At 31.6% G+C, this 24,177-nt stretch overlaps 3 protein-coding genes across 3 annotated transcripts; 2 read left to right on the plus strand and 1 right to left on the minus strand.

Annotated features, from left to right (window-relative positions):
* Positions 1-1,479: 1,479 nt before the first annotated feature.
* Positions 1,480-5,812, minus strand: LOC109341735 (lipid phosphate phosphatase 2). Its single transcript, XM_019579694.1, has 8 exons — positions 5,628-5,812; positions 3,944-4,164; positions 3,731-3,818; positions 3,525-3,634; positions 3,312-3,405; positions 2,642-2,830; positions 2,497-2,556; positions 1,480-1,970 (listed from the first exon to the last, which is right to left on the minus strand). The coding sequence occupies exons 2-8, from the start codon at positions 4,157-4,159 to the stop codon at positions 1,807-1,809; spliced, it is 921 nt and encodes a 306-aa protein (XP_019435239.1). The 5' UTR covers positions 4,160-4,164; positions 5,628-5,812; the 3' UTR covers positions 1,480-1,806.
* A 6,605-nt stretch (positions 5,813-12,417) lies between these two features.
* On the plus strand, positions 12,418-18,396 carry LOC109341731. The gene is made up of 9 exons (XM_019579690.1): positions 12,418-12,831; positions 12,964-13,041; positions 13,929-14,720; positions 14,887-14,989; positions 15,908-16,008; positions 16,113-16,287; positions 17,299-17,469; positions 17,554-17,654; positions 17,933-18,396. Exons 1-9 carry the CDS (start codon positions 12,460-12,462, stop codon positions 17,987-17,989), a joined length of 1,950 nt encoding a protein of 649 aa, XP_019435235.1. The 5' UTR covers positions 12,418-12,459; the 3' UTR covers positions 17,990-18,396.
* A 2,913-nt stretch (positions 18,397-21,309) lies between these two features.
* On the plus strand, positions 21,310-23,940 carry LOC109341729 (auxin-responsive protein IAA32-like). The gene is made up of 4 exons (XM_019579686.1): positions 21,310-21,544; positions 23,256-23,486; positions 23,578-23,686; positions 23,818-23,940. Exons 1-4 carry the CDS (start codon positions 21,400-21,402, stop codon positions 23,897-23,899), a joined length of 567 nt encoding a protein of 188 aa, XP_019435231.1. The 5' UTR covers positions 21,310-21,399; the 3' UTR covers positions 23,900-23,940.
* Positions 23,941-24,177: the final 237 nt, after the last annotated feature.

The raw sequence follows: 24,177 nt of genomic DNA on the forward strand, positions 1-24,177 counted from the left end.
TATATATATATATATATATTCAGTTTGGACTTTGGATCAATATGAGTACTGAATTGAATCTGGTAGCAATTTCATTTTTTCAACTTAAACCTCAACAACATTATGAACTTATGGCCCTCTCATCAATTATCATCACAATGTCACGTGCATAATATTTTATTCATTTGCGTTTGAATAATATTTAAATTTAGATGCATTCACTTCAATAATTACTTAATGCATAAGTCCTTATGATTTCATATCTGAATTTTTTATTGCATTCTAACAGAAAGAAACTAGAAAGGTTAGAGAGCGTAATCAAGGTACATAGTTGCGGTTAGAATAGCATTTGATTATGTAATGCTTAAATTTGAAGATAGTTTCGGGCTGGTGGTCTTGGCTTTGAGGTTTCCAATTTTCAAGTCAATAAATGAATTAAGACACATGTCATTAGGAAGATAGAACCCATCATAGCCTTTTTTTTATTTGGAGGGCAAATGTTTGCTTCTTTATCACATTTATAACTACCTCTTCCTCTAATCGCTACTCTATCAAAATATAATGTCAAGTGGTTTGTTGAAAGAAATAATACACATCCAAACATTCCCTACATTGATTTCTTTGCCCAAAAGCTGAAGCCCTTATCATGTATCATGGTTGTTAAGTTAGCCACACAATTATTCTCAAATAATATCTTTTTCATAAAACAAACAATGGTAAGATTGCCTTTCCCTTTCATTACAGCTTTGGCCATGTTGCTATTATAACTAAAAGCTGACCTAGCTCTTCTTGGGTTTCATAATAGCGTAAGGACTAAATATCCCTTTCCCTGTTAGTTTCATTGGCTGCTTATAGACCGTAGTCATAAACTTAATTGGAATTAATGCCTTTGTTGCCTAATGGGAAATGCATTTTCTGTCCCACAAAATATATCATTTGATGTATAACTGTTCGTAATTGATCAGAAAAAAACTTAATTATTATAATACTTTTAACAAATACATTATGTGCTATGAGGGAATTAGGAAAATGACAGCCTCACCATGGTAGTCAATTTCATTTAATATTTGCCGCTAGAGTTTTTTTCCCATATGATGTTCACACCAAAAATTATATATACGCTCTAACCATCTAATGATCTAAATCTATTTAATAATATTTTATTTTCATTCTAATATCATGTCATCATGTGCCACATTTTTTACTGGGTAAATTAATACTCCGGTGGACATGAGAATTTCTCATTCACAGCAAAAAGTGAATGAGATATATGAAATGTATGGCCAAGATGGTTAGACTTTTTTTAACAAGAACTTAACTTCAATTTAGGGAAGTGCTTTTGTGAAATCTATTCCTAATTACACACCCACAAATTAAATATTATGAATAGAAAGTAGTACATTATGCTGTTATACTTTTTAGGAAAGTAAACAAACAAACTATGTACGGAATTGAAAGAATGGATTGATCAAGTGTAAACTGGTGCCTCTTTCTCTGAAATTACCTGGTGTAATGTGTGATTTCCCATATAGTTTCAAATGGAGGAAAGTGATACAACCAGAGTTGTGACAACAGCTAGCAGAAAAGCTGGGTAAAAAAGAAGCCAACTAAACATATAGTCATGATCCAACAACCATCTCAACCAAAGCAAATGTCATAAGAATGTATATCTTCAAAATATGCTAACGAGTTTGACTATCTGCAATATAAACTCACAAACCCCTATGTTTTTTTAAAGATTATGAACATCTGGTGATATTTCCTACATCTTTATGGCAGTCAGTGTGCCATTGCATTTTTTGATCCACCTAACATGGGGCTTGAATCTCAGCTATTGCCTTGTGTATATCCATTGTGTTGGTGTGGGATATGCAAAGATACAGTTTGAAGCTCAGCAGATTGCACCTGAAAAATGTCATTGTTGACGGTAGAGGGTTGAGCGCTGCTCCGAGATTCAGCCAACATTTGGAAATATGCATGTGGTCCCCAACCTACATACACCCAATGATATAAGGATATCTAAGCATAAGAAATTTGTGAATGGATACTGTTGTTCAAAATATGAACTAGAAACCATTTTAACAACCATAAGCAAATTAACATGCTTAGAGATGACGAGGGGTATAGAATTGTGAACACCAACATATTAACCAACATGATTTAACAATGCAGTTTTTTACAAGACATTTGAGGTGTTGCAGTTAAGCTAATAGAATTGTTTAACCTACAAGATATGCCATTGAAGCCATAAGCACTGATATGCACAATTTTTTATCAAGACTAAACAACATATTTGCAGCGTTAGCAAGCCAATAAATAAGCCCTACTTAGGCTATAAAACTATCCCATCATGCCCACAAAGTCTGGACCTGTCCAAATACCTAAAGTGAATCCTTGCCTGAAATTTCAGACCCATATAGAATAGAGCTATCCTGACATAGGTTTGAACAGGAATGAAGCAAATTGTCACAACAATATCAACACATAAAGGATGAAAGGAACAATTCATGGACATACCATCCATGTCATATGGAGGTGGGAAGAATTGTAAGTAACAAAAGGAAGCAACTGTTGTCCCTGCACAAAAGAAATTCATATAAGAAACTTTGCAAAAAGGTTCCCCAAAATAATATTCAGTCGATCTGGTTACTTATAAACAAACCTATAAGACCTCCAGCAAACACATCTTGCCAATGATGCCAATAATCATCAACACGAGAAACAGCAATCAAAGCTGCGACGAGGAGTGGTAGGAAAACAAGACAGAGCTTTGCAACATGGCCCCTGCGGTCAAATACCCTAACTTTTCCAGATAGATACCAAGCAAGAAAAACAAGACCAGCAAAAGACCCTGCATACATAAAAATGAAACTTTCTGAGCTTATATTGTGGTAGTTCATTTAGCTGGTGGTAAATTAAAACAATGAGAACAAAGGATACAAACATGTCCTTCCCAAAATAGACCAACATCACACACACACAAAAACACCTAATTCAAAGCATAGTTTTTGGCCATGCAACAAGGCAATTACAACAAGCTTGAGAAAATAAATATTTCTAAAAGTACCAAACATCTTAACCTTACAGTAGTATGATTAGATAAGGAGGTACAAATATTCTTGAAACTTTTTTTTTCTGTCAAGCTAAATCTTTTAATTATATTATAATCCGGAACAAATTCACCCTAAACATACAGTAAGATGCCCACCTATATTGACCATTAGGAGCAAACAAAACCACTCAAAGGAAATATAGATCCATGACGATATAAAACATTAAAAAATGTCAAAGCTAAATAGCACATAGACCCTAAGATTAGTAAGAGTGCTTACAAGAGGTGTGTCCACTTGGGAAACTTTTGTGCCCTTCCTTAATAACACTCTTATCTCCAGTACACCTAACATCTCTTGTTAATGGTTCAAACACCTGCCGTGTGTTGCACCAATGCCATATTTATTGAGCATAATATTTTATATAAGTAATATCTATCGTGCGTAATGGTATTGATAGGACAATCTTGGTAGCTGATAAAATTCAAAACGTACCGCCTTTCCATCAGGGAAACAACGCCAAAAGAAATCTGGTCGTGGTCGTCCAACACCATCTTTAATAGCATCAGTTATCACCGCAGTAATGAGTACAGAAAATAGAAGGCCTGATAAAGTTTCACAAAAAGTTAGAGTATAAAAAAATTCTGCCTAAGTAGGATAGATAGGAAAAACCTTATAACTTATAAGGATACGTAACATACCCAATATAGCATGGTGAAAGTCATAAACATCCTTTCGAATGAAATAGTAAACAAGAATGATAACCAGTGGCAACAAGATTGCTATTATCTGTTCATAAAATTGAAATTTTAGTTTATATTTTGAATGTTGAAAGTCAAGGGTCAATATACTATATAATCTTAATAAGGATAAAAATAATCTTTTAAGACACAATTATTGGAAGTAAAACATACTGGAACAGCCCAAAAGGGGATAGTATTATCTTTCAACGGGTAACTGAGATCTGTCATCATCCCCTCTCCAACATAACGGTGAAATGGCTCTATTATATTCAAGACGGCGTCAATGATCACAAGAAGCAAAAGAATCAACCAGTCATGCATATGTGTTCTGGCTACTCTAACACCATGTGATCTGATAGTATGACTACCCAACTGAATTTCTGGCATTTTTTGGCTGCAAATGACAAAATATGAAGATCAGCCGGAATTATCTTAGAAATTAAGCACCACGAGTTTAAGCAAATAAGACAAGAGCAAAAACAGAAAAGAGCACGGAACAAAAAGAATGTTAGAGGAGACTGATAGATGCCTCAATAAGGAGAGTTGATCAAATGAAGGTTAGTCCAATTCCTAGAGAAAAAGTCTTAAATGAAACGATTAGGAAATATTTACATATCAATGTTTTGTCGATGAACATGATTTATGATAACACATTATGGCGTTTTTCAATCCATGTAATTGACCTCACATAGTGAAATTAAGGTTTGATTGTTGTATTTTCATTTTTCATTTTATTAGTGTTATATAATGATACGCCTTATACTAATGATGACAAATATGTAATTATGCATCATTGGTGTTGCCATTTACATATCCTAGGATCTTATTATGTCTGATTTCAATAAAGTCTACTTGTCTGATATTTTAGTTTATATTAGTGGAGGTGATATATGATACATTATGGCATTTAACTTTGGTCTATCTCCTGTGGTCTTATGCATGGTTTGGGCATTATGCCATTATTTCAATAAACAGTTCACTGTGGTGACAAGCTTCATGATCACCTTTTAAGTTTGCTCTGCCCTGCCTATTGAACTGGAAACTTAAAATTGACTGCACAAAAACTTTATGCACTATACATCTCATTTCGAAATAATAAAAACCAAAAATTACACACATCATCAACATAACTTTGCAGTATACTGTGGTTCCAGCAACAAATGTCACCACAGAAGCTTAGTGTAATGTGCTCATAAACTAAATCTTAATCGCTCTATGGTAAGAACATGATCTATGATGGGGTATTGGGGTATAATGGTGCCACTGATCCATTTAGCCAGCCAGCTAAGTGAAAATAAGTCTTGTCTTGGTTGATGATGTTTTCTAGTCTCAATGACAAGCATATATAGTTTGCATCTCTGGCTAGGGTTTCTATCGAATTCTTTTCGTTCCAAAATTAGGTGCAAGAGAGGATAACATGGAAAATTGAATGCAAGAGAGGATAACAGAAACTGTTAGGAAGTTGAAATCTCTGATCCGTAACTTGGAAGAGTGCGAATCAACTGAGGGAAAATAACAGAGAAGAAAAGAGAATTGGAAAAGCAAAATAACAAGTATTACAGGTTAGAGAGTGATAAAATCAAACAAAGATAAGCAAATCACTGATAGAACGTTAATTCTGCACACAAATCCAACAGGTGATTTTTCTCTCCAATTTGTTTTTTATTTCTCAGGAAACAAGCATGTTATTTGATAGGAGGAGTGAAAGTGAAGTTAGTAAAGTGGAGCTAAACAGAAAATGAAGAGAAGAAAGAGTGAGTGGAAGGAGAAAGCGTGTGGAGTAAAGTAAGATGCAGAGTCAGCAAAACGCGCAAAGAAGAAAGAGAAATTACAATGGAGGAGAGAAAGGAGATTACCTGCAACTGCGAGTGCACAAGATTCGATGTTACAGAGAAGACGATGGTGGAATTGTGAATTTTGAATTTGGAGTTGTGTGTGTTGACTCAAAATGGATTAATTTGAAAGAGGACAAAAGGGAAGAAGTAAGCGCGTGGGTTTATCAAAGTTTTGCGACTTTGTTTGCTTCTTAATCTGCTTAGAATTGGATGGGGGAGGCGAAGCGTGATAAAAAAAATGCAAAAACGAAGAGAGAAGGAATACGCGCGTAGGACAGGTGTTAACGCGACAGGCGCGTTTGATAAAATAATAATAAAAGTATGAGATTGGTCACGATAAGATAAGTATAGATAAATCATGAATGTTAATTGTTATTAACTAATAAATTTAACTAATACTGTAATACATATAAATAGTATGATACTATGATGTATTCACAATATATAAAGTTATTATTATGATGAATAAATATTAAAGTCATTAAAAATATAATATATATATATATAAATATATTGTTTATATTACTTTACAAGAGGAGATCATTAATTGTTCATACACTATTTTATAAATAGTTTTTTATTTGAGTAATTATGTAAAAATTGAATTAGATTTTTTTGTATTGTTAAAGGTATTTGCTCACCCTTCTTAATAGAAAACTAATTTATTTTAAAATGTGTAAATATTTCTTTCAATAAGTGTCGGTGCTAGAAAGTAAACTGAAATATTAACAAATAGACAAAAAGAATTAAGCGGGCATCAAAAGAAATTTTTTAAAATTTATAAATATGTGATTGCTTTCAATTTTTCAAATAATTATGAGTGTTTTTATATAAATACCCAAAAAGATAAATAATATATTTAATGACGGTATAAAATATATTTTTTGTAATGTTAGCATATCATCTTTTTAATTAATTAAAATAATATATGTAAATAATAGAAAATACATGACAATAAAATCTTAGACTATCAATACTTAAATCTTATATTATTGGTATATGGATTTTATGCTAATGGGAAAAATAGTAAGCAATAACCAAACTTCTTTATATAATTCTAAAAAAAATCTTACACCATATTTCTTTAAATGATCATCTTATTCCATAAAAAGTTGTCATTTCCCCCTTATCAAATCTTATCTAATTCAAAGTTGTATGGCGTTTAAATATTTGGATATTAATTTAATTATTACATCGTTTAGACTAGAATTAATTAAAAATAAATGTTCTCCAAATGAATATAATTGATAAAAAACAAATATTTAAATTATATAAATATAAGAAATAAAAATTACTAAAAATAACACAAACCTTAGAAATAACTCGTGCATTTGCAGAAGCTAGAAGGAAATTAGAAAAGTCACAAAACTACAAAACCAACTGAGCTTGTGAAAATTTAGATCAGCCTTAATATGTCGACATTGTGACATTTTTAAATCATTTTCTATTAAAATAAATTTTAAATTTAACAAATTCTTATTTCTCATCGTATTTCTTTCTGAAGAGAAGTTGGGCTCACCTAGTGGTAGACTATTTCATTCATTTTTTTTAAATTATTACAACTATTCAATAACGCTTTTGATAACGTTTCACATTCATAATATACATAAAAAAGTATAATGCTAACAAAATGTTGATATAATCTTATAGGCACATCAAGATCTCGGTAGAGAATCAAGTTTTGATCCATAAAAAAAAACTTTAGTTGAGAGAATAAATTCTGAAAGATTAATTGTTTGCGTTAATAAAATGGGTAGATACCTAGTAAAACAAAACAAGTTATAATTGATGTAAGCATGTAATAGGTGGGGCCAACAAAACTTTCCAAATAAGAAAATTTAGGCTAATAGGACACTTTTCTCAATTTAAAGTAAGAGTAAATTACCAATTTAAAAGTAAGAGTAAATTACCAATTTAAAGAAAAGTAATTATAAATAGGGATGAAAAAATATTGAACCATGGATTCGGACGCAAAATACTCAGATAACAATAACTTACGTTTAATACTTAATTATATTTCTTCTTATAAATTTTAGTGATCTAACTATAAAGATAATTTTATGATATATGTTTTTATTCATGTTATAATTAATTAAATATGACTATATATATATATATATATTTTGTTTATTACAAAATATATAAAGTTCAACTACCTTTACTGACAAATACTTTTAAAATGGCATTCCCCAAATGCTTAAAAAATCAGCACTGATGAGTAAAGTTTTTAGATATTGTTAATCAATTTTTTTTATATGGTTAGAACATTATTTAGCATTTATCTGTCCTGTTTTGTTAATAGTTGATAGTAATTAATATAATGAAAAATGATGTGTTGAGAATGTAACAGTGTATAAACCATTTTTTTTCTTTCTCAATCATTAATGCCAACTTTGTGTAAATATGGCTAAATGTCACCATGAAGAGTGTATGTTAGGTTAGATTAAGATTATAAAACACCCACCAAAAAATTCTGACGCTTTTAAAATAACGAAAAGGGCAATGAATTAAGGTTATTTATGATGAAAATGAGCAGAATAATGTCTCTTGCTCACACTTTAGGGGTACAAAATGAGATTTCTAACTGCCACTCTGTTAAGAAGGTAACATAGCCACAATATTTTACTAGCAGCTTAAAATACTATAAATTTGTTGTGCATTTCCCTATCTGTGCAAGCCAGGGGACACAGTTATTAGGTTAGAGATTCATGATTCCAGAATTTGAAAAGGTGCATGACCATATAAAACTTATATATACATTGATATTGTAAAGTTTTTCACATTTTTAGTACATCATCTCATTGATTTATATTATTTTTATTTGATAGTTAATAAATCAATAGTGAATGATTTGCTGACATTATAAAGAGCACTTATACTGTCAGTGTATACACATTAAATCAAACAACTTAATGTATTTTATTTGATGCAAGTGAAAGTTACTTTCTCAAGTTCCCTTCCAAAGCACACAATGAAACTACCACAGTACCAGTTTAACCTGTTGTTCTTATATATACCTTGCTTGTTTTGAGGAATCTATCAATGGAATAAAGAGGCGGATATAAAGCTGTAACAAAATTAAAAAGGTGGATTCGATGTGAAGGGGAAAAACTGAATTATAAGAAAGGTAATATATATCCCATAACCTTGCATGAATATGAGTCAAATTGGTAAGGTTTCCTCTCATATTCTATGAATGGAGGTTCTCTGTCCAGAAAATATAGTATTTTCCTAAAAATAATAGTCTGGCTTCATATTCCATTAGACTAGTGAGTAAGAATGAAAATTTATGAGTTTTATAAACTATTGATACATCATTTATTATTAATCAATATCGACTCTTCAAAAAAGTAATACAAACGAATCGTACAACATTAGCAAGACTCTGCTGTCTCAACATAACAACTACGTCCAAAACTTAACAAGCTCACTGCAAGATTTATCCTGAATCAGCGTCATATTTATTTATGACAATATTATTTCCTTTTTAAAAACACGTGTAAAAGAAGTTTTCCCCACACAGTCACACGTAAAGGTTCAATTCAAATTTCAAAGTCGCTATATACGTTCATACAGACTTCAGAACATTTAGCTTGTCAAGTTTATGCTAATATCTACTCACTTCAACTGTAACCTTTTCTCTAAGTAGTAATTTTAGCTAGTTAAATTCATAAAAACAATCGTCGTGGAATATTGAATACAACCAATTAAATTAATGGTAGAGAGTAAATTGATTAGAAGAAAATGATAAATTTTGTTAACAAGATTCAATCAAAGTGTGTCTACTTCTGGAGACGGAAACTATTAATGTATTATCAGATGATATAATTAACAAGCTACAACTAGTATTTGCAGTATACATAATACCTATATGGCTAACTACCCTGACATAATATAAGGCACAAAACTCATGTGATGTTTCAAAAGCTACGGCAAAATATCACAAAGGATCCTAGACAGTGTGAAAGTTTTAGGCAACAATTCACTAGAGCAAATATCTTGCTGATTGGAAAATCTATGCAATAATTTCTATTTGACGAACATCATGCTCATTAAGAATTCTAGCTTATTTGGTCTCTAATCCTCTTTAGCCAACTCCCCCATATAAAAGTTTATTTCGCATTCAACATAAGTTTGTTCATGTATCATGACCATGCTATCAAAAGTCTAACTTCTCTTCAATCTTGTATGCAATTTTTTTGAACTTATACCGCCTTCTGGTAATAATGTCGTCTTTAATGGGAAATTTTAGGTCTCCCGTATCATGTTAATTCCTTCCCACAAAGTAGGAAAATGGATGAATGACATAGTTAGATAGAAATGATAGGAAAATCAAGATGGTTGATCGATCATCCTTCACGTACCATTGGCAACAAAATGTCAATAGTTGAATGTTAGTTAAGTATTGATTACCCTTCAATACATTCTAAATGTTCATTATGAACTCAATCACAAGTTCTTTTAAGCTAGTACTATCTTGTAACACTGATGAGCTGTCTTCATCAATATGTATCACTTTCCACAAGCTATCAATAATTATAGCCACCAATAAACCTATTTATTATCAAGGATTTCCATTTTATCATTAGACTCCTACTAACGAATGTTCGAAGGAGTCTGCTTAAGGAATTAAGAAAAACGAACTACTACTATAAGGTACCATTACTATTTCTCAGTAGAAACCTGCTATTTTTAGTTCCTTAGGTAGGACATTCAGTAACATTTACCTTATTCTTATTGATTAGTTAAAGATATGGTCTCTTTGGAAAAAATAAGTTAAAACAGATGGTCCCATTCAAAGAAAGTTTAATTAGCAGATGGTTTACGAAACAGGAAAAGTAAAATAAAATATTAGTCTTATTTGTAACAAATTACCAAACTATGAAAAAAGTATAAATTTAGTTATAAAATGCAACAAAGAAGAGATTTCATTTTGTAAGTCTAGGAAAATAGTTAATAGAGTTTACTCAAGAGAATTTGGTAAAATCAGAATGATGTGGCGATGCATATTATTTTTTGTTATAAGTAGTAATATATATAGCCATCAAATCAAATACAATATTATATTTGGATACCTTAAATTTCTAAATTTCCATACTTGACCAAGAGATTACTTGTTTTCTTATTAAGGAGTAGGTAAATATGGCAATAAGTGGAATTACCGAGTGAGACTCCTCTCCATTAAGCAAGTGGTGTGTAAAAGTGAACAAAAAGTAATATATATTGACACTTATATCCCTTCTATGTGTAATGATATTACACTTCTACCCTTAAAATATAAAGTAAAAAGTCACTTGCCTCTCCATCTATGTATCAAATCATTGATTATTTCTATAACTTAGCGTTGACATCTATCCAATTTGCTTATCCGATATATTTCTTAAATTACACATTTAGAAAAATGCTTTCAAGTTTCAACAACTTATATTCATGTGTATAATTTGATTAAAGCGTATCTGATATGAAGATAGCCACGTAACAGGTGTAAATGTGAGTGTATACAGAAGTTGAAAATTACAATCATGAATAGAAAAGTATAAGCAACACTGCTCCACATTCGGTACATACTTTGTTTACACTGTAATTTAAATAGGGTACAATTTGACTTTTTATTTATGTATTTGCTATAGTTTTTTTTATTATTTACTGTAATTTCATGAAACTTAGGGACCTGGATTTTCATGAGAATGTGTCTTTATACAAAATTTCAAATTTATATTTTATGTGTTATATTTTAAAAGAAATAGTGTCTACACACACGATTATATTTCCGAAATAGCTTTTATTTACTTTGTTTAACTTTCTTTAAAATTTGTTTGTATGAAATCGTATTTATCGTAGCTTCATCACACATGTGATATCAATAGAAAAATTATGGTATTGTATATTACTTTATTATTACAAAAACAAAGTGATCTGCATACGCTAGTTTAAATGTAAACCACACTTTAATTACCAACCAAATTATTTAAATACAACTAAATGAGCATAACAGAAATTTGTGTACAATTTTTTTTATTAAATAAATACAAATAATATATAAATCATGTATGGCTAAAACAATTTTAGTAAGAATGTAACGAATTTAAAAATTATAACACAAAAATCGTGTGCTACAAAAAGATTTTACTAGATAAGAACTAAAAAGGTATAAACCATAAAATCGTTTACCTCTTCCGCAATTTTGGTCAAAATACAACAAAAATGGTCTTCAAATCATCTACGTGAAACATAATTTCTTGAAAAAATAAATTTGAAAGGCAAGTCACTACTTTTTGAAGAAATAATAATAATAAATTGTCAGTACATAAATCTTCTTCCACCTACAATTATCATAAAGTCACAGTACTAGGATAAATAATCAAACAATGTAAGTTTTAGAACAAATGGAAATATATATTATCCAAGAACATATTTATATGGAACTTGACTTCTTAAATTGTATGCATAGCCCTAAATTATTTTATTTTGTTTCATTCCTAATATTTTCATAAAATTGAATCAAAATTGAGAATTAACCCCAAGTTCATAAGGAGAACACTTAATTTTAGATTAAATAAATTAAAAAACAAATTATTGTCAATAACTTGGAAAAGACTATATGATGTATTTATTATAAAAAGAAAAAAAAGTACACAATAAGTGTAAATTTTTTACACATCATCATCCTGTATTCTTAAATATAAAAATACAAATAAATACTAAATAATTCATTAATTGTATATGATAATTATGAGTTGGATAATTTTTAAACTGATAATATATGTGTGAAAATGAATGTGGCCCATGCTTTGGCACGAGTAACTTCCTAGTTTCTAGTAGAACTAGGAAAAAACCACACTACATATTCAGATGCAACATACTTGTCCATCTACAACGAAAGCAAAAAGCATTAGAGGAAACGAAAGCAACGACGCCGTTTTTTCAGTTTTCCCTTTCTTTCCTTATATGGCAACCATTCAATCCGATTTATTACTCTCTGCTTTTTACAAACACGCTTCCTCAACCTTCCGGTCATTCCCACGCGCCACCGCATGTCGCCTTCTTTCTCCTACGCCGAGACCGCCTCTCCGCCTCAGGGCTTTCTCCACCGGCGCCGCTGATTCTACCGTTGTCAAGGTCTCCGATAAGCCGTCCGTTTGCACCGCCGACGAGCTCCACTATGTCTCCGTCAATAATTCCGATTGGAGGGTCGCCCTATGGCGCTATCACCCTTGTCCTAAGGTAACCGCCCTCAAACTCAAACGTTAAATTCGATTGAGTATCAGATTCTTGAACTCACTGATTACGTTTTCTGAGAAATAAAATGAATTAGAATTTAGAATATGAATATCATAATATTTGTTTGTTTGATAGGCACCTCCAAGGAATCACCCTCTGTTGCTATTGTCAGGAGTGGGAACTAACGCCATTGGATATGACCTTTCCCCTGGGGTAATCTTTATTTAATTTTATTTATTCTTTTAATTTTTCTTGTAATCTTAGTTCTGTAAATGTATGTGCACGCATTTTCTTAGCTTCCTCTTTCTGTATGAGTGATCTTTCTTGCATTTCTTGCACATCAAAATAGAGATATTATACTGATTTATTCTGCTTTTTTATGTTTTAAATATATTCTTTTAGACGCATGTATATAAAGAAGATGGAAATTAAGTGTTATAGAGGTAAATGTATTCAGAATCAAATGCGATGTTTAAAGCTTGATATTCAAGTGACTGAGCTCATTCTTTGTATAGTTTTCTTTTTCAGTCTACTTGTGCAAATACTATTGCATGTTTTCTTTCATTACAATATTTGTTATCTCAATGTTTGTTGCTTGCATTTTATCACTATTGCTACATGATTTGCTTCTGCTCCTAAACTTTTGCCTCAAGTGCAACTTATGGGAGAAAAGTGGTACTGCATCTTTTTGTCCTTCTTTTTTCTTGCCATAATATTTTTATTTCGCATTATGAATATAAAGATCTTAAAGCATGATAGCAATGTTTATGAATGTAGAAACTGTAGGTTTTTTATTTTTGATACTAATGTATTATTTTAAATTCAAGCTTGATAGCAACTAGTAAAATTATGATTGCCTCTTTCCTCAAAGAATGCAACAAACATACATCTTTTTATTCTATATTTACATTTCCTCAATTTGTTCGGGTCAACGTTTCATTTCCCTCTATGTTACTTTATGCAATTAACTTATGTTTAAGCTATTAATGATACCATCTTCCTACATTTACCTGATTAATTATATTTTCTTGGCTAATTCAATTTTTAACTTTCTAATTTTATATGTCAGACTTCCCACTAACACATGCTATGTACTGCAGTCATCATTTGCACGTTACATGTCTGGCCAGGGATTCGAAACTTGGATTCTTGAAGTGCGAGGAGCTGGGTTGAGTCTTCGGGGTTCAAATTCCAAAGATATCGAACAGTCTGCCAATGTAATATCTGAGAAAATGGAAGCTCTCTCAGAAAATGCAACCACTGTCCAGGGTTCAAATTCCAAAGATGTTGAGCAGTGTGCCCATGCAATATCTGAAAAAATGGAATCTGCTTCAGAGAGTGCAACTAATGGAGTTGTGGCTTCAAAAAAAGAATTGAATAGCGTTTCATGTGCTGAATCTGAAATTTCTGCTGCACATGGAGTAGAAGATGAGAATGTGTATGTCAAAGGAGACCTAATTGGGTTAGCTAGTGTTTGGGATGAATCAAAACTGGTGACAAGGTTGACAGAGACTTTCTTGCGTTTGTCAGAAAGAGTTTCTGGGTTTCTTAGTGAAAATCAATCCAAGGTCATGTCTGCTAATTTGCTTGATAGAATTTCAAAACTTTTGGCGGGTTCTCCATTATACGAACAGTTTAATGACATAAGGGGAAAGCTTTCAACTTTGTTGGAAACAAGGGAAAATTCTAGTATTACTAGTCAAATAACTGAGCTGAGTCAAAAGCTAGTAAATATTATTGAGGAAGCTCAACTATCTATCGTCACTCCCCCATTATTTGATCTACAAACTCGCTTTAGTTCGACAGTAGAAGATTTTCAGAAGCAACTTGAATTGATGGTGAATTATGATTGGGACTTTGATCATTACTTGGAAGAAGATGTTCCTGCTGCGGTAAGGTGACATTTTATCATGTTGGAAAGCTATATATTCACCACTTCTTTTTATTTTGTCGACACTCGACACTGATTAACAATTAATCATGTTCGACCCCGCTCTTTAATCTGTTTCGTAGGAAAATTAATATCCCTTATGTGACTTTTTGGTTTTACCTATACAGATAGAATACATAATGAAAGAAAGCAAGCCGAAAGATGGTAAATTGCTTGCAATTGGACATTCCATGGGTGGTATCTTGCTTTACTCAATGCTGTCACGGTTTGGTGAGTTCTCAGCATCAGTTGACCGTTAATCATTTTGCTTTGATTTGCTATCATGTTCTTGTTTTTACTCTCTTATATGCATGTGGAAATTCCTGTTGTAGGTTGGTATTATGATTGTGTTCATTTATGGGTGGTGGCTTCATTTCTAGTGTTGGGTTGACTAGTTATACCGTTATTTAGTTTGTTATCAGATATCAAGACTTTGTAATGATCGTCCAATATTTACTTTGTGAAGAAAATTCCACGTGACACCTTTGGTCATGAAAATCGTTAGTCCGAACTACGAAGTCTATAATTTCTGAATACAACTTGAACTTTCCTGATTGGTGTTTAAATTTTCGATAATAGATGCGACTTTAAATCATGACAAATCACAATATGATCAAACTCAACTTTATGAGATTTAATCCATCATTTGATTGAGCACACATCATGGATAATTTTAGATTACATTCTTTTAGTCTCAATGCATTATTAGTCTTCGGAACGAGAGATGAAAATAAAGTCAAACAGGGGAATCTGAGTTTTCTCTCTCTTTATAATGAAAGTATGATTCGATCTGAAATATGTTTCTGGGAGCAGCTGGATAACTGTGGCTGCTATTCCAAAGCCTTTTCCACCCTTCTCTGTTGCTATAATATAATACTTTCTATTCTGTTCTAATAATTTTTGAACTATGACAACAAATTCTTTAAAGATTTTTCAACATGGAATGGCATTTCTTAGTAGTAAGCATATATGTGTAAAACTAGGTTCAGTAGGTTGCTAAGTAGCATTTTTTTAAGAGTTGCTAAGTAGCATTTTTTAGAGTTGTTAAGTAGCATTATCCCTTTACATTGCAGGCATGTATATATGCTTAAGTTCTTAGAGTTTTATAAAATGTAAATATGTAACTTTATATGTTACATTTGATTGAAGGTTTTGACGGAAAAGAGCCCAGATTGGCTGCAGTGGTTACACTGGCATCGTCTCTTGATTACAGATCATCCAACTCATATTTGAAGTTACTCGTACCCCTTGTAAGTGGATGGCTTCTTTGCTTCTTTTTAATTCCTAAATATATCTTGCATTTAACTTTTCATAATCTATGTTGAAGGACTAAATTTGATCATTTATCGAACAGGCTGATCCTGCACAAGCTCTGAATGTCCCTGTTGTTCCTTTAGGGGCATTGTTGGCAGCAGCTCATCCTCTTTCATCTCGTCCACCATATGTATTGTCATGGTTAAATTCTTTGATTTCAGCTGAGGACATGATGGATCCAGATTTATTAAAAAGGCTGGTCCTGAATAACTTCTGTAAGTATTTCTATTTGTTGGAGATATAAAATCATGCATGTGCCTCTACCTCATAGCTTCAGTTTTTAGGAGGGTTGGTTCTTTTACATGGAACCACACCTCTACGACTAAGTGTTCAGGAGTTTGGTCCTTGCTGATCTTGCTCCCCATTCATCACAATTAAGCTGAAAGTTGGCGCAGAGATAAAATGGGCTTGTGTGACATAGCGTGGGATTCAGTTTCTTTGCTGTGCTGGGTATTGTGCTCTAGAAAGTAGACTTCATTTTGGAACCAGTAGTTGAAAATCAGTCTATGGGTTATCATTTGACAACTCTGTTATGAAATTGCAAACTATTTCCTCTTTTCTTTAGTGGTTATTAAAATTCAATCCATTTTCCGAAGGGACCTGCATTAAGGATTTGGACCTGATAACTCCACCTTTGGATTAAATAATACATTCCATATGGGCTGAACAGTTGAGTTTCAAATGCTTTTTGTCCTCAATTCTTCACCACAAGTTTGGTTTAAGATGCCCTTTTCCTAATGCTTACGTGATAAAACTATCCCAGTGGTTCCATTTCTAGAGATATAATTGCACATTATTATTGTACTGAATGTTGGCAGAGGATATTGCAGATGATGGATAGGCTAATGTAAAAAACAAAACTATTAATCTGCTTTCATAAGAAAAGGCTAGGTCTTTTGGACCTTGAAGACATGGATAGGAGGGTAAGATATTCAACTATTAAAGAATGATATAAAAACCAAGTAGCGGTGGTTTGGCATTTGATTGGATTTAATTTGGTTACAAATGCGATAATCCTGCTACATTTACTTTCTGGAATTCTGGATATTGTCACTTTTGTTCCTGTCAACAAGATATCCAGAGTCAAAATCTATTTAGTCTGGAATAAGACTGGTATATGCTGTGCAACTAAGTGTTTATTTGAGTTAAGCAAATTATTTATTCACTTGTCTAGGTTGTTAACTTGTTATAATTAATATTTTGTATGATACAACTATAACTGGTAGGTACCATACCCGCAAAACTTCTCTTGCAGCTCACAACTGCATTCCGAGAGGGTGGTTTATGTAACAGGGATGGGACCTTTTTTTACAAGGACCATATACACAAAATTAATGTCCCTATCTTAGCTATTGCTGGAGACCAGGATCTAATTTGCCCCCCTGAAGCTGTGGAAGGTATTTTTTCAATCCTTGATCTAGATGGTTCATTTGCTTGTTGTTTCAAAAGGTGAATGTTCTTATAAGTTTTTTTGGGAGCAGAAACTGCTAAGCTGATCCCTGAGCAGCTGGTTACCTATAAAGTTTTTGGAGAACCCGGGGGTCCACATTATGCTCACTATGATTTGGTTGGAGGAAGACTGGTATGTGACCCTATGGTTGTTATTTTTAATTTTTTAAGTATCAGAAAGTTGATGCAAAGAAAATAAAATCACTCAGTTTCAAGTTGCAATTAACTGCTTATGGCCTTATTGGATGTCCCACTCATGAATGTTCTATTATATTCATGGCTTTCTCCTCCACTCTTATCATATTTGCCTTTTACTCTTACCATGTATCTTTTGTGTTAATATTTTGATGTACATATTTTTTAAGCACTGCTTTGATGATGATGTTTTTTATATGCATATTTTGGGCGCAGGCAGTGGAGCAGGTGTACCCTTGTATAATTGATTTTCTTACCTGTCATGACAAGTGATGTACATCAATTTCATGGAATATATTCTTCTTTGGCCATGCTTGATTATTAAATTCCAAGCAGGTATGAGATACTTTTCTCTTGTTGTCTTTTATACATCCCATTAGAGCTGGCACGGGATCCCTCTCACACAATGGAATGCAGAGAAGTTGAAAGAATTGATCAGACTTTTTGTGCATCGGAGTATGAAGTTTCACACTCTGTTTTATAACCATCGCAGTAAAGGGTAGGAGCTACCGAAGATATAGTGATAGAAATTATATAATTAAGGAAGCCTGTAAGAAAATATTTGTTTGCACCATTGAGTCTGGTTTAGTGTACGTTTATGTACATAATTTCTTACATGATACTCTTGTATGACTATAAACCTTGCCAAAATTTTCTTCAATGAGCTTTTTATGTTTTGATGTGCTTGATAAGTATAACTGTTTCATTTATGATGAAAAATGAAAACTCCACTTCTTCAACTGAGTTTTACCTATATATATGTACACTTGATGAATGTTCTCAATACTCTTTTTAACTACTGGAGTAGCTACCAGAAGCAATTCAAAAGAAAACTTAACAAATTAACTGCAACGCCTGGCTAACTAAATAATGTGTGCATAAGTAAAATCGTGGGAGCTGCTGTGAGTGAGCCTAAGACATCATCATTCATCAACTTTCATGCATTTGTCTTCATGGGTAGAATTGAGATCGTGCATGAATTGATCAGTTTTCATGCATTTTTCGGGCATGTTAGGCCCTCACATTATCACTTGAATGGGGATTCGTTGTCCCACATTTTGTGTCTTATTGTGTATCAGTCCAATGAAAAGTTGTCATATATTTGAAAAAAAATAGAAAATACATAAAATAACATTTTTATGCTATTTGGTGGAATATAAATTGGCTTAGAATACGAGGACAAAAAGTTTTGAGGAAAAAGTTAATCTCTTGATTAAGTTTCCAACCAATATACTTCAATGTTAACTCTATACCATGTCCTAATAGGAGAATACAGCATTTTATTCATTCACCTTTTTATATTTACTCAAATGGGAGAATCATGTTTTTTGTTTGACATATATGCAAAGTGGAACATATTTTTCAGTGAAACCATACTTTTTAATTTTCTCTGTAATAATTATTTGCTATTTAGGTAAGAATAAATAAATCATTTTCTAGTTATCTCATGCTAAGATGTTCTAAATACAAAGGCGAAGTAATTTTGTTTGTTGCAACAAGAAATCTCAAAAATAGCTCTGTAAACCTCTGCTATTGATCTTGACTTAGGAAAGAAGAAAAAAAAAATACACAAAATAATGTTGTCTATTTGTTTTTTGAGATTAATATTTATGCACCATCGTTTTTTATACTGTCGATATATCATTCACCATTGATTTGTATTACTTTTGTTTGAGAGTCTATATGATTAACATATGAATGATAAATAATGTATTAACAGTGTCAAAAACACTTATATTGTCATTGTATACATATTCCTTATTCTTTATGAATTGTTTTTTAAATATATGATTAACAATAACTAACACACATAATATATGATTGTTTATATCTGAATTCTTGGGATCATATCTGAAGTATTGACCCTTCCAAATGATAAAATCTCATAATTCAAACACTCAAATATAATATTGAGTTTGTATGTCTTTAAAGTAGCATATAATATACTCGTTTCATCTTATAATATATTATGCGTTAATATTCATTCACATAGTTTGGTAGTTATACATTATAGTTTATGTCTTTTGGCCAAGGAATGCTGATATCTTACTTGCAGACACTGTACTGAGACATGAGAATCGTTTTCTGTAGTTCAATTCTAAGACGTGTTTTTGGGATGAATATTCCAGTTAAGCTATTTTAATTTAGCATCATTAATGACCCGACACATTATTTTTAATCTCTTTGTATCCCATAAAAAACTGATGGGAGATAAATAAGGTTATAAGGGAAATGTTAACCAATATTATAAGGGTACTATTTAAAGAAAATAAAATATATTCTCTTGCACAACACAATATTGCATTCTTCTTTGTGTTGAAAATTCATAATTTCCAATATTGCATTCTTCTATATTCTCTTGCACAACACAATTCTTATCACAACCCAATAAATATCCTGCCAAAGCAGGGTGGTATGGGATGTTCGGATCTGACCGGTTCGTTGTTCCCTTGAAAAGTGGCAGTCCTGTCATATAGCTACACCGCTCAACCAAAACATATATTTGTAGTCATGCATCTTTGTTTTAATTTTAATTGTTCACCCAAAACATGATCAATAATGTAGCCTACATGTCTACCCTTTTTAATTAAAACTTAGAATTTATTGTCTCCAAATATGTGTGAAATTTTGTGGCAAAAAGTTGTACGAGTTAGCACATAGTGCAAAATTAATCAAATTTTCTTCTTCAAGAGTACCGCTCTTGTGGAGATGTATAATGTATTACTATTTTTGCACATGCGCTCTCAGTAGATAATTTCATCACTTTTTAACTTCAAAACCTTGTATAATGATTGATTTCTTTATAGGAACTGAACAGAACACAATCCCTATACAAGGGGGAGTGGTGTGTAAATACATGCACCAAAATGCGTTGTGCAGGTATTATCCATATCATAATGCATGGGTAAATCATAACTTTCTCCTGTATACATATAAAGGTAATGTTATCCCAACTCCTTTGAAATATTAATGAATCTAAGATTAAAAAATATATGGTATTGGATAGTGACATATTCAAGCACTTTAAAAATTTATAAGCTGTGATTTTCAGTGCAATATTTCTATTTTTTATCCTTGATAAGCATTTTTAATATTCATATAGTACTTTTCACTTGCTTTCTTTGGATTACCATCACAAAGAAATATTGACATACAGAAGAGTCTGAGTATTTGTAGCAATGTCAGGAAGCAGAATCCATAATAACTTGTATTAAGATCAATTTGGCCATCCCTTGTTCTTGTAGTGTTTTGTTTTTACCTTGTATTCCATGTTGACAGTAACAGAAGATAAGCTTTGTCCATTCAATGTTTGATAATGGATGAGGCTTCCTTGTCTTCCATGTGATCTTGGATATGTCATCTTCATTCAGATGTGAAGTCCCATATTGAATACGATAGAAGAAGTGAAAGACTTTATAAGTATAAAGACTCTTTGAACCATTGTCTTAAAGTTTTAATTCAAGATGTGATGTGTCATTTCTACTCTTCTCATGCTCCATTAACAATGGAACTCCACAATATTGGGAGGGTAACCGGTCGTGATCGGGTCGAACATATTCCATTATCAGTAACTCACTATAAATTGGCAAGTCTATCAGTGCAACTCAATAGAGTCAGCAATACCTACATTTGAAGAGTTAATCGTTTTTAAAACCATTTTAACTCAATAGGGAATCATCCCAATGGATTCAAACACATCAAGCTTTGTTTTGAACCCTTCAACTTTTCACTCAGTTTTGTACCAAGACAAACATGATGATGGCATAATTGATCTTGGTCTTAGTCTCAGAACTGTTCAACATGAAGCTTACCATTCTTCTGCCAACTGTATGAGTTCATCCCCTTGTTCATTCTTTTAACTCATGATCTCTTTATATTATTTTTCATATACCATGTTGCCACACAGCATTTACTTGAAATGATTAAAACAAATCATAACTGAATTCAGTCACAGTAAAACGATTTTGGGTTGTTGTCTATCTTTTCAGCCCAGTGTATATCTTGGTATAAAGCGATTTCTAAAATTAAGCCTTTTAAAATAAGCAACATGGAAATATTTTTTTGGGTAGTGTTTTAAATTTCGTGATTAACATAACCGTTGTGATTATTACAGTTGTGGTTAGTATGATTTGATTTATTTTATGATGAAAAAATATTTTTAAATTTGATGTCTTCTGATACAACACAAATGTCATATTTGATGTGGTTGTATTGTACTTTGATGTAGCTACATTATTGTGAACTTATATCATATTGCAATATAGTATAATGTAATTATGATGATTAAAGTAACATTGTCGTCATATCGTGAACCGTAATTTTATCTGATTTAAAAAATAAAAAAGAAAGGGACTTTTTAGGAAGCCTAAAAATACTAAGAAGGGACTTTTTAGGAAGCCTAAAATATAAAGATAAAGGCTTTTTTTCTTCTAAAAATATTAGCGAGCATGAATACTCAATTTTGTCCGGTCTAAAAACTTTTTAATAATAAAATAAAATAATTTTTTTAAAAAAGTAGTCTCAACTTGAATTTTCAAAATGTTTGAATAAATTATTTAGTGCAATGATTTTATTCCAATTTTCTCCCAAAGTTTGTTTTCAAAACAAAGTAAAAGGTTGAGAGAAATACTTAATGAATGATCAATGTCTCCATAATGGTCCACAATCTCTATTTTCGTTTTTTATTTAAGAAAAAAATTAAAAATGATTTTTAAGTGATTTAATGGTTATTTATTAGGTAGAATCAATTTCATTAAAAATATCTACCATGACAAATACCCCAATTTTCGTTTATAATATACAAATAAGAATATAAAAAATTATGACTATAGAAAAAAACAATGTTTTTATAAGAGTTTTATGAAAATTAAACCCAAATCAAGATTTTTTAATCACTTTTAAGTATTTTAGAGTAAAAAATTATTATTCTACACTCATGTATGTTAAATAATTTAAAGACTTTTTAGAAAAAAATGTTTAGGTTTTTTCTAATGAAAAATGACATTTTTAAGGGTCTCAAAATATATAAAAAATAAGATAAATTCAAATTTTAATTAATGATTATTTTTAAAATTCAAAATATATATTATAACCAGATTTTTAGTGGTGAATTAAGCATGATTCAATTTTCCCTTAATTCTCTTTACTCAATTAACTTGGAGTTCTTCTTCATATCAACACATATGTTAATTCGAATGCTATAAATAGAATGAAATATCCGTATAGCAAAGCTACCTAGAAAAAGCAACCTGAAGAAAATCTGAAGATCCCAGCCAGACCGTGTCTCCTCTGCCAAACATTGCCACCTGCATCTGGTTTTCTTTATGGGTCTTTCACTCAGCAAAAAATCGGGGCACGACAATGATTGATAATATTTTCTAGAGTTTAAGAAAATGGTATGATAAAAATCTAAATATATTTGTGTTATATTGCTACAACATTATAAACAAATTAATCAACAGACTAAAGTTGAAGTTGTTACAGAGAAAATTAAGACTTTATTTAAATTCCTCTCTAATTCAATTATTTTGACATTCAGTGTATCACCTTATGGATTGGCCTCAGTCCAATCTCAACCTCAAGAACTCAAGCACAATGCTTTCTAGACCAGTCCAAGAAAAAAATGATGAAGAGATAGATGGTGTTCAGAGCAATGATAAATGGGCTTATGTGAAGGTTAACATGGATGGAATTGCCATTGGTAGAAAAATTTGTGTTCTTGATCATGAAGGATACTCAAGTTTAGCTTTCCAATTAGAAGAAATGTTTGGTAGGCATAGTCAATAATGCACTTCAAAAACATTTTATAAGTATTTTATTTACTAGTAATATATATTTTTTGAACTTGCTGTGCAATTCAGGAAGCCAAACACTTTCTGGGTTGAGATTGTTCCAATCAGAATCAGAGTACTCATTGTTCTACAAGGACAGAGAAGATAATTGGAGGATTGTTGGTGATGTTCCATGGAAGTAGGTTCTCTTTTATGTTACCATTTTGTTTCACTTACCAACTTTCTGTATTCAATCATGAATGATAGATATGCTATTTCAACAATAATTCTAACTTAAGCTATTGCTTTCTCACACTTTTTCTGACACAGGGAGTTTGTAGAATGTGTGAAGAGGTTAAGGATTGCAAGAAAGAATGAAGGCTTAGTTCCATGTTCATCTAGATACATCTAAATTCTTAGTGTTACTCTTGCTTGATTCCTTTAGTGGAAAAGTAAAAACTGTCATGTTGATGTTCCCTTATTATAACTTTAATGCACACCTGGTGTTTAACTTAGACAGAAAAGTATGTTGTTGATGGAAATTTGGAAAGTGATTATTATTAGTCCTGCTAATGATTCCATAACACATTTCACTTTCTAAATTTTAATAAAGGACTTGAGTCTTTACTTGAGTGAATCTGGTGCCTTTTCTATAGTATAGCTGAGTACCGATAGTACTATACTAAACTA

Source organism: Lupinus angustifolius, unplaced genomic scaffold (assembly GCF_001865875.1).
Source record: "Lupinus angustifolius cultivar Tanjil unplaced genomic scaffold, LupAngTanjil_v1.0 Scaffold_605, whole genome shotgun sequence".
NCBI lineage: Eukaryota > Viridiplantae > Streptophyta > Magnoliopsida > Fabales > Fabaceae > Lupinus > Lupinus angustifolius.

Excerpts from the sequence above, each read along its gene's own strand:
- LOC109341731 (XM_019579690.1), top strand. The coding sequence starts at position 12,460 with ATGCAACATACTTGTCCATCTACAACGAAAGCAAAAAGCATTAGAGGA. Across the intron at positions 17,470-17,553 it reads CCCCCCTGAAGCTGTGGAAG|AAACTGCTAAGCTGATCCCT; the intron begins GTATTTTTTCAA and ends TTTTGGGAGCAG. Across the intron at positions 17,655-17,932 it reads ATTTGGTTGGAGGAAGACTG|GCAGTGGAGCAGGTGTACCC; the intron begins GTATGTGACCCT and ends TTTTGGGCGCAG.
- LOC109341729 (XM_019579686.1), top strand. The coding sequence starts at position 21,400 with ATGGATTCAAACACATCAAGCTTTGTTTTGAACCCTTCAACTTTTCAC. Across the intron at positions 23,487-23,577 it reads CCAATTAGAAGAAATGTTTG|GAAGCCAAACACTTTCTGGG; the intron begins GTAGGCATAGTC and ends TGTGCAATTCAG. Across the intron at positions 23,687-23,817 it reads GTTGGTGATGTTCCATGGAA|GGAGTTTGTAGAATGTGTGA; the intron begins GTAGGTTCTCTT and ends TTTCTGACACAG.
- LOC109341735 (XM_019579694.1), bottom strand. The coding sequence starts at position 4,159 with ATGCCAGAAATTCAGTTGGGTAGTCATACTATCAGATCACATGGTGTT. Across the intron at positions 3,635-3,730 it reads CTTTCACCATGCTATATTGG|GCCTTCTATTTTCTGTACTC; the intron begins GTATGTTACGTA and ends AAACTTTATCAG. Across the intron at positions 2,831-3,311 it reads CCCAAGTGGACACACCTCTT|GGTCTTTTGCTGGTCTTGTT; the intron begins GTAAGCACTCTT and ends TTATGTATGCAG.